Here is an 11226-nt window from a genome sequence, read left to right on the forward strand (position 1 = left end):
AAAGACCATAGTGGTTTTATTAATTACTTATATTCAGACCAATGTCCTACCAATAGCAGGCACTCAATAGTATCCAGTAAATGAAAACTTAAAATTCTAATTATAAAAAAAATTATTACTTATTCGTCCACAAAAGGATAATGATAATTATGAGCAGTTTTCAAATGAAAAATTTTATTTAGGTACAAATTACTAGTTAATGTAAACCCTTGGAAGATAAACACTCTCAAAAAGGTAGATTGTCTTCTCTCTTAGAATCAAAGCCCTTACAAGCATTAAGCCTGCTATAATCCAAAAACCAAAAACTTACCATCATTAGGCATGGTGAGAATAGGGATTTGAGTAATCGAGCCATTTCTACCTTCCACTCGACCAGCACGTTCATATATTGTGGCTAAATCCGTATACATGTAACCTGGGAAACCTCGTCGACCAGGAACTTCTTCCCTGGCCGCTGAAACCTAACATAAGCCAAGGAGGAGAATATCACACAACATGGAATATGGAAAGCAAAGCTTCGTTTGTTTGAACACACTTAGAAAGTTGGAATATTATCTTTTCCATTTTAAATAGTCTCTAAGAGATCATTTAGAAAAATCTAGTAACACATTTCAAGTATTCTGCAATGAAAATGCTGACAATTGGACCAGACGTTTTTTTCACTAAAATCATGTTGCCAAATCTCCAAATAGCTTGTTAGAAGGAAATAGCTTGCAATTTTATAAACCAAAGGAAGTTAATTTTAAAACTAAGACAGTGGTCGGCAAACTCATTAATCAACAGAGCCAAATATCAACAGTACAATGACTGAAATTTCTTTTGAGAGCCAAATTTTTTAAACTTAAACTATATAGGGCCAAATTTTTTAAACTTAAACTCAAATTTCTTTTGAGAGCCAAATTTTTTAAACTTAACAACATTGTTATTAACTTAATTAGGGTACTCCTAAGGCTTAGGAAGAGCCACACTCAAGGGGCCAAAGAGCCACATGTGGCTCACGAGCCGCAGTTTGCCGACCACGGAACTAAGAGAATTGATTAGTTCACAAGATTTATTTTATGCCAAGGGTCTTGCCATATATATATGTAAGCTAAACCCAAAAAGGTCAAAAGGGAAGGAAATCTACACCAGGAGTCATCTGATGTACTTTATACTTTACATTCATTATTTAATCCTCACAACAACCCTATGAGGAAGGTAATGTTATTGTTAATGTCAATCTGTAGTTAGAACCAAAGGTCAGATAAATAATTTCCCAAAATCACAGAGCCAGGAGTCCATTCACTGCACAAAATGAGATTAATAACAAATGGTCTTTCTCTTTGAGATATGCATACTAGAATATAGGTGTACCTATTAATCTACAACCACTAAAAACCCAAAACATTAAGGCCAAGTTTAAGTGTTTCCTTCAAAAGAGTGTGCTATGGCAGCGTCACTCAAAGTATGGTCTGCAGACTAGCTCTTATCAATGTGCAATGAGAAAATAAGATAAGCATTTAGAAAACTTCAATGGCAATTTAACAGAATAATTTTATGTCTGTTGAATCTAATAAAATAAATCTGGGCTTATAAATTATGTATTTTTAAATTTCACTTTCTAATAGCTCATTTTAGAAAAGGTATTGGTTTATGATGGTTATCAGGGGAGGGGAGTCGTCCACTAAAAAACCTTGGTAGCAGAGTGAGATTTGGTGATGGATCTCAGGGAATTTTAAAAAACTTTTTACAAGCTTAAAAGAGTACCTCACTCAACATTTGAGTAACTTGCATTAGAACAAACACCCTAAATTTCTGGTGATAACACAAAAATCTTAATATTGTCCTAATTAAACACTGAGTTTTCTGAAGGAAAAGGTCCTGAGAAGGGTGCTGCCAGAATATGGACTTTATCTATTCAAATAGTAACATCATTAAGAATAAAATTCTGGAAAACGTTAAAAACTGACAGTGTGAACAGAGACAGAACTTCCTGGGAGAGTAACTGAATAAAGAGCTTGCATCATTTACCATTTACTCTCTCTTAGAATCCAGTCTTAATTCATGGAGACAGTGACAGAATGATAAATAGGCTAATAATTTAAATCTTATCATCTAATCTTTTCAATTAAAGTGACAGATATATGTTTTAAAAACATCTGAAAACCCTAGCTGGTTTGGCTCAGTGGATAGAGCATCAGCTTATGGACTGAGGGGTCCTGGGTTCGATTCAGGTCAAGGGCACATGCCTGGGTTGCGGGCTCCATCCCCAGTGGCAGGTGTGCGGGAGGCAGCCCATCAATGATTCTCTCTCATCACTGATGTTTCTCTCTCTCTCTTTCCTTCTCCCTTCCTCTCTGAAATAAAAATATATTTAAAAAAATAAAAAACATGATGAAAGAAAAATGAAAACTTGCAAAGGGACAAGATACCCCTGGAAATGAAGCCATTTTAATTTAGAAAGAAGTTACCTCTCGGAGTGCTTCAGCATAAGAGCTCATGTCTGTTAGGATAACCAATACATGTTTCTCACACTGATAGGCCAGAAATTCAGCTGTGGTTAGAGCCAAGCGAGGAGTGATAATTCGTTCAATACTGAAATGGAACATTAAGTCCTATGTCACTCAAACAAAAAGGCCAAAAACAAAAGAAAATGAGATTCTGGAAATAATAGTACAACCTCCCTCTACAAGTTTTAAATAAATTGAGGAGGGTAAAGCTATTATTACTGTAAACGTTAATGTATTTACATAATAATAATTATGTATTATTACTTTATGTATTTACTTTATGTATTTACATAATAATTAGTTCTACAAAGTTAAATCAGTTATTTTATAATTTCTCAGAACTATATAGTTCTCAAAACAGAAAGAGAAAGAGAGAGGGGGGAGAGGGAGAGAGAGGGGGGGAAGAAAGGAGAAAAAGGGTCCAGATTTCTCAGTTAAGAGGAAAAGATCATTCATTGAGTACAAACTGTGTACTAGGTGATTTATACAGATTCTCTCATTTAATAAACACAATAACCCTGTGAAACAAGTATTATTTGTCACGTTTTCTGGAAGAGGAAACTGACCTTCAGAACCTTCATGATTTGCCCAAAGCCAAATAACTACCAAGAAGTACAACTGGAATTTAGATAACGCTATCTCCTTCTTAAGTCCATGCTGCTTCATAACACTTTTCCTCCCTAGTCTTAGGTAGCATTTGGACCCGAAGCCTGGGTGAACAGAAAGAAACAGCTCTATTTACTTACGTAGGGTCATTAGCCAAGTTCAAAAAGAGGCAGACGTTGTCCATGGAGCCATTTTCTTCAAAGTCAGATTTGAAGAACCGGGCAGTTTCCATGTTTACCTAAATAGCAATGACTTCATCAGTGCTGGGCGAAGAAAACTCTCAATACTACGTATTTCTGATGCAGGCTAAGCTATAGATCTGCATTGCTCCTTCTTTTAAAGTTGTCAAGTACTCACACATATTTTTCACAAAAGCCAACAGAGTAAACAGCCTACTTTGGGCACAAAGAAAATTATTCTTACATTTCATAGTCAAATGCCAAATTTTAATCCTTAGTTTGCAACTTCTTTACCTAGATAGAAATTCAATGATACATGTGTAATTTCTACACTATTCTAATAACATAAGCAAGTAATTTTATATTTCATACTAAACCAGCAAATATTTATACTTACACCCATAGCAGCAAATACAATTGCAAAATTTTCCTCACTGTAGTCCACTACATCTTTGGATTTCTTCACCAAACCAGCCTGCCGACAGATCTGAGCTGCAATCTGATGAGGAGTACAAAAGCACTGAGTTGAAATCTAAAACCACATTGCTAAAACAGAGTAACTTTTATCCTAAACTTTTTGAAATTTTAATTATAAATAAAATTGGAATGTTTTAAAGCAGCAGTCGCCAACCTTTCAGACCTCATGGACCACCAGTGGTCTGCGGACCACCAGCTGGTGACCGCTGTTTTAAAGGACTTTATCCAATAAAACTATTTTGCACTTTGCATGCAAAAATTCATAAGAGTAAGTAAAAAGAGAGCTATCATCCTATATAATAAAAGGCTAATATGCGAAGTCCCTTCCACCGGGAGTTCAGCCAGCCTGCCAACCATCCACAGCCCCTCCCCCTGGCCAGCCCCATCCCTATCTCGTGCACAAATTCGTGCACAGGACCTCTAGTGTATGGATAAAGATTCACTGTAACTGGATTATATAAACAGTAACACTGGAGATTAATGTTGAAACCCCTTTGGTTTCTCACTAATGTCAAGCATTTAGGAATTCTTCCTTGTTAAATTTCATATCAAATAGACCCTAGTTCTCACCTCATTGTGTGGTAAGCCAGCAGCAGAGAAGATAGGAATTTTCTGCCCCCTAGCAATACTGTTCATGCCATCTATGGCCGAGATGCCGGTCTGAATCATCTCCTCTGGGTAGATTCGACACTGAGGATTGATTGGCTGGCCTAATGAATTTCCAAAAGGGAACATTTTAATATGTCTGTGCAAGCAGACTAAAACATATAAAGCATTTCTTTCTACTCTTAAAATATCAGTTATTTTCTGAAATCTAAAACTGTTTAGATAATTTTTTCCATTAGTCTTGCCTAGACTCATGAAATATTGATAGTGGAACTCAAGTTCTTAAAGTGAAATAGAGGTATAGCAAATAAGAGAGCAAGCCTCAAAGCCATCACTTTATTATTTACATTCCTAATATACCCTAGTGATATATTAAGATACTTATATAAAATATTAAGATCATCTCTAGGAAAAAATAAATTTATTAAATAATAAGTAATTAATTATGGAGCAAGTTGGTTATCAACTTAAAGTACCACAAAAGATCACCATCTGGCGAAGATATAAGCTAGACAGATATAGGCTACTTTCCACAAAACACAGAATCCCATTTACTGTTCTTACCCATGATGTCAAGGAAGTCTTCAGCCAGTACAACCGGACCTCTGTCGATCGGTTTTCCTGACCCATTGAATACCCGACCTGTAAAACAATAGGACAGTACAAGTGGACAATTAACGCCGGTCGTCTTAATCCAGCATCTAGAAGGGTTCAGGAACCTGGAGAAGGCGCTGTGCGTAAATTAAATAAGAGTCCAGAGACGAAACTTAATTTTGAAAGGCATTTGAGGGGCCAGAGGAGCTTAGCTAAAGGAACTAAGTTCTCCTTGTCTCAGGACCCCGTGCTATTTATTAACACAATTTGTCCTTAGGCAAGGTAGATATACATCAAAGGCCAGGGTTTGTATACAAAAGCATTGTCAGATGGGGGGGGGGGAGGATTTGCCTACGGCTGTTCAGATGTTTGGCCAGTAGGAGGCAATAACATGTAGATGAGATGCCTTTAGCTGTCTGGCAGCAAGCAATCATCCCATGCATCCTTTTCAGGTTTGGGGAAATGCCCTCAGCCATCTCCAGATGATTCAGCCCTGCTGACATGCTGGAATTGGCTTCCGGCAGACAATGTTACAAATATTCATCACTTTTTTAAAAGATTTTATGGAAATGTGTGGAAAAGGATATCAACTTACCAAGCATATCCTCAGACACTGGTGTTCGGAGAATATCCCCAGTAAACTCACAGGATGTTTTCCTGGCATCTATACCTGAAGTCCCTTCAAATACCTACCAAGAAAGAGAAGTAATCAGGAGGGTAAAAGAAATTTAAATTTTTTCAGCCCTAATAAACTCAAATACATAAATGTACACTATTATTAGTACCACAAACACAACCTCTTAACAAGGGTCGTGCATGAAGGACATCCAATCCTACAAGCAAACTAAGAAATTTTTTTTACATTTTTAAATAACTGTTTACTTTAAAAAAAGAAAGAAGAGTAAAAATATGCATCAGAGATCTTAGGTGGCTCCACAACCCTAAAAACTTTACTATCTGGCCCTTTACAAAAATTTTGCCCTTGCTCTAGATTACTTTTTAGGGGAACATGTATGGGAAAAATGCATTTACCGTAAGCAGTAGCATTAAAAACTAGGAATTATAGGAGACAATTTAAAGAAACAGACTCAGATTCTGTTTTGGTTTCATTCCATAAGCTGTGAATTCTGCTTTTCTTCTCTCTCCTTCTATGTGATCATCTGCTTCATTTTATCCATTAAAAAAAAAAGCCATTTTACCAGTAATGCTATTGGGCTAGAATCTAGGATATAAGTGGCTGACATCTGACAAGAAAACATGCAAAAATAATTTTTTCCTCCACAGACATACTTATTCAATGACTAGAAAAAACATGCAGTGTTCCTTACATTTTTGTGATTAGGAAAAAGTTCAACTAGCCAGTTATTAAAATTATGCTTACCTGAACCACTGCTTTGGAACCACTAACTTCTAGAACTTGCCCACTTCTCTTCGTGCCATCTGGTAATGTCAAGTGAACAATCTCAGCATACCTGGGAAACTAAATAAAAAAAAATAAAGGATCGATAACTAACTATAGGGTTAGAGGTTAAAGTTAGATTTAGGGGTAGGGTTAAAAACTCCAAAATACACCATGTGCTCTATCTCCATCATAGCATGTATCCATATGCAATCCCACCACCTCCCTGACACACAAGGTACACCCAAGAGTTGATGACATCCTCAAGCAGTTTAAGTCCTTAAAACGCCAACCACTGGTATACACATTGGCAAACCAGCATAAGATAGAGAAGAGTCTTAAATTTGTGAAAACACAGCAATTAAGTTATCTTCTTCTGTGTGTATTTTAAAGTTTTGAGACTACAGAAAGGTACAGAACTTACAAATAACCATGCTCCCCCTACTCAGAAGTGATGTTTGTTGTGTGTATAATCTGGGATGTGTGTGTAATCTCCTGCATGCATTGGAGGCAGAGGGGTAAAATGCAATTAAGTAATAATCCTATATAATAAAAAGGTAATATGCAAATTGACCCTAAGGGTAGAACAACAGGGAATGACCAGTCACTATGACAAGCACTGATCACCAGGGGGGCATCTAGTAGCTATTATAATATGGTAACATTAACGGTACCTCCTCAATCTAATTCTCCTAACCAGATACGTATTCCTTCTATCTGTTCTTAATATTTTAAATGCATGTTTCTAAAAATAGAGTGTAGTTTCATTTATATAAATGGCAACATACTAAATATATCACCTTCTACCTCTTTTTCATTTGACATTGTGTTTTGGGTCTGTCATGGTAATATTGACCTTATTTTGTTAACATAATCTATTGAAAGATGCACCACTCTTTTGTGTGAAGTGAAGAAAAACATCTGCCAAGTAAACTATGACAGACCATTGATAGCAACTTGATTTTGGATATATGGTCATCTTAGAATTAATGTTAAAACAGATACAGTGAAAATAAAATCAAATGACACAAAAAGGAGGACCTATGTAACTTTCAACAATAAAGATTTTTAAAAAAATCAAATGACACCATATTTTATTCAGTTGTTCTACCAATGGAGTTCAAGGATGAACATTCTCCCATGTGCTCTGCGTGCAAGTGTGCCTGAGTGCCCCTAAGGCAGTGGTTCTCAACCTGTGGGTCGCGACCCCTTTGGGGGTCAAATGACCCTTTCACAGGGGTCGCCTAAGACCATCAGAAAATACATATATAATTACATATTGTTTCTATGATTTATCACTATGCTTTAATAATGTTCAATTTGTAACAATACAATATATCCTGCCTATCAGATATTTACATTACGATTCATAACAGTAGCAAAATTACAGTTACAAAGTAGCAACGAAAATAATTTTATGGTTGGGGGTCATCACAACATGAGGAACTGTATTAAAGGGTCACGGCATTAGGAAGGTTGAGAACCACTGCCCTAAGGTATTTGATTACTCAGTGGTGGGCTACAGGCTGTGCCCATTTTCTGCCAAATTACTCTGCAAAGAACTGTATTAATTTACAATCTTCCTAGCAGTATACAAAAGTATATTTTCAATTAAACATTAATTTTTGCCATTTAATAAAGTAAAAAATAGCATCTTTCCAAATTGCATTTTTCTGATTCTACTAATATTGAGCATCTTTTCATGTTTACTTACAATTCAGACTTTATTTCCTATGATTGGCTTATTACTATCTTTTCCTCACTTTTCAACTGGATCTGCTTTTCTTATTTATTTTTAGGAGTTTTATAGATTCTGGATACTAACCTTTTTGCAAATATCTGTTCCAAGTCAGTCTCTTACATTTTAATTTTGTTTATGGTATCTTACCATATGAAGTTTTAAAACTTTTTACGGAATAAAATAATTTGTTTTCCTTTATAATTTGTACCTCTTGTGTACTGTTGAGAAGTCATTAAAATGGTCTTCTGTGCTGTCTTCTGAAATAGGTTTTTCATGTTCAGGCCTTTAATCCATCTGGATTTATTTTTGCTATGTAATTTTACCTTTCTCATTTTTATTCTTTTGCATATAAGAAGCCAAACGCCCTAATAATATTTACCGAGTAGCACAAAATGTCTCCCACTGGCTTGTATTGTAGACTTTACTATTTACCAAGTCCAATTCTCTTGTGTGAGGCAACTTCTTAACTTCGCTCCACTGATATACTTGCTTACTCCTGCACCAAATTTCTATTCCTAATTACTCTGTCTCTAACTGATTTTGTTACCTGGGGAAAATCAACATCTTTGCTATTCTGTCATTCATGAACATGGAATCTACACTTAAGGTTTTTTATGTCTTTCAACAGTTTTATAATTTTCTATAAAACGTATCTGTGAGGTAGGAGCAACAAAAAAAATTTTTTTTTAATTCTGCAGACAAAAGACCCTCAGTCACAAACAGAATCCATAGTATACCCAGTACTAGAATCCAGTCTTCTCATTTTTATCTAAAACTCTTGGCTCCTCTATAGCACTGACATTCAGACCAAGGAATGGCTTAAAAATCGTAACATAAAACTTAAAGCATTCTTAAACAGGACTTAATGCCATGTTTTAAACTTCACAAATGGTAAACGATGGTGGTATATTACCTTAACATGATCCAAGATCACTAGTGGACCATTGACTCCTGATACTGTCTTGTATGCTGGAAAGAAAAACAGAAGAGCCCACTTTAGTCAAATAGAACAACAGCCTAAATTATCTCTCTGGGATTACACGAAAACCTCTCTCCACTTTATCACACCTACTACAATATGGAGCAAACAGTTACAAAAATTTTTATTGAATTTAAATTAAATATACCTGTGCCTGTACAACTTTTCATAATCTACCCACATCCAACCAAAAACATTTTGAATCCTTACTATAAATCACAGTATTTTAAGAACCCAGGACATAAAAACAAAAAGGGCACAGAGGAACAGATTTCCCTCAAGAGTTCAGTTTTATATGGAGAAGGGGGAGTTAAGAACTCTAACAGATGTGCAGAGGGCTTGTGGAAGCACAGGAAAAACCTAGCTGTCATTCTCACCTTGAAAAGGAAAACTTTGTACAGGAGGTGGCACTTACCAAAGTAGACAAGGAAGGGGAAGGGAATACTAACAAGTGACAAAACTCACAAAGGAAATCTGAGAACATGTCGTGTTAAGGTAAAAAGCTATCATTAAATGGTATCTTAGAAACTATGGGAAAATTGCTTTTATTAAGGAGGGAGTGGGCAATGGAATGAAAGGCCAGAGGGTCAAATAAGGTAAATATCCTTAAAAAAAAAAAAGAAAGAAAAATTAAATGTTACTGTCAGTTTAGAGGCTTATATTTTCCACTGGAAAGTATGCCCTTGGAATAAAGTGCCAGTCTGTAAAGTAGCTGATCCCAGGGTAGCTATCCTTCAACCGTATCACACCTCACACAACTTGCCAAGTATAATTGGAATTAGGTGTAAAACAGACACTCCAGAGAGAAGTCTTGTATCAGAATTAACTAAATGTATAGTCAGAACAGCAGGAAAAAAACAACAATAAAGTCAATGTATGAAGAAGACTTAGTACACAGCCTAAAATAATTTCTAAGACGCTGTCAACCAACTGGGAACTTTTCACTTGCTTGATTTCTTATCAAGTCTCGTAGAGATTTCTGGCACAGATGTAGACTCCCAAGAATGAGGAAACCATTTAATAACCAGTCTGTTCACCCAAGGGGCTCCAGAACTCAAAAACACAATGTCTTCCGCCAGGAAGCAGTGCCCAGGTGAAACATGGCAAGCACTATCACGCCCCTCGGCTTTCATATTCACAGGACATTTAAATCCCGACACCAAATATTTGCTTAAGTACATCTGTAATTGTAATTATCTCACCATGGCTCCAAAATGACTTTTTTTAACTGTAGAAAAAGGCAAATCACAAATTTAAAAAGTTAAGTTACTTAAGTGGACGGTAATGTAAAAGAATGTCATTCCTCAAAAATTATTAGAAAGACCCCAAATGTCCTATTTTCTGCTTCTTTTATAAAAATCCACTCCATCGTTTTAGAATACTCTAATACCCTTAAAAATAATTCCTAGCCCTGAAAAATTATTCGTTGTTCTCATTTTAAGAGTCCAAACACTCTATCAATGACTTATAAAATTGCTTTGTAGAAATGCAAAGTGAGCTACCTTAGAAACATGTTATCTTAGAACCCAGTTTTAAAAAATACAGAAACAGAGATCTTTTCAAAACTTTTACCTAAACAGTTGGGGATGAAAGGAGTGGGCTGGTTAGGAGGCATGATCTAGTTTGAGATTTATAGGCAAATGTAACATCAATAAAACCCTTCAGATTCTGAAAGTCTCTTTACCTTTTGAACAAGATTTGCATCTCCTTTAAATTTCTAACCTCTACAACAACGTTTCAGAATCTCATGTTTAAATTCAAGCTCATTCAAAATTATGAAGTTTTGCCAGTCACGAGCAAAAGCATGACCAAAAAAAAACACACACTAGTCATTGCTTTTCCTGGAAACAGTGAACAAAGCTGACTTCTACACAAGACAAGGTTCTACTTCATTAAGATTCTTTAAATTTGCAACAAATTTTTTAATTTTTCAATTATAGTTTACATCAATATTATTATTAGTTTCAGGTGCATAGTACAGAATCATGTATTTCCAGTATCCACCATACAAGTTATTAAAACATTATTGACTATATTCCCTATGCTGTACTTTACATACTATGTAGTCTTTTACAAAGCCAATAACCATTCGAATTCATTAACACCAACACTAATAACTACTTATAAGATGCCGGGAGCCGGTCCATCCTTGCTGT

At 35.7% G+C, this 11226-nt stretch overlaps 1 protein-coding gene across 1 annotated transcript in view; it reads right to left on the reverse strand.

Moving 5' to 3' along the window:
- ATP6V1B2 (ATPase, H+ transporting, lysosomal 56/58kDa, V1 subunit B2) overlaps positions 1 to 11226 on the reverse strand; it is a 22634-nt gene that overhangs the window by 6682 nt on the left and 4726 nt on the right. Inside the window, exons 2-10 of the mRNA XM_006778307.2 lie at positions 9005 to 9060; positions 6333 to 6431; positions 5547 to 5640; positions 4922 to 4999; positions 4322 to 4461; positions 3672 to 3773; positions 3236 to 3333; positions 2451 to 2574; positions 311 to 461 (exon numbers count right to left, since the gene is read on the reverse strand). Of these exons, the coding sequence (XP_006778370.1) occupies positions 311 to 461; positions 2451 to 2574; positions 3236 to 3333; positions 3672 to 3773; positions 4322 to 4461; positions 4922 to 4999; positions 5547 to 5640; positions 6333 to 6431; positions 9005 to 9060 (942 nt within the window). The remainder of the gene's footprint in view (positions 1 to 310; positions 462 to 2450; positions 2575 to 3235; positions 3334 to 3671; positions 3774 to 4321; positions 4462 to 4921; positions 5000 to 5546; positions 5641 to 6332; positions 6432 to 9004; positions 9061 to 11226) is intronic.

The sequence above is a fragment of the Myotis davidii genome, unplaced genomic scaffold (assembly GCF_000327345.1).
Source record: "Myotis davidii unplaced genomic scaffold, ASM32734v1 scaffold448, whole genome shotgun sequence".
In the NCBI taxonomy this organism is placed as follows: Eukaryota; Metazoa; Chordata; class Mammalia; order Chiroptera; family Vespertilionidae; genus Myotis; species Myotis davidii.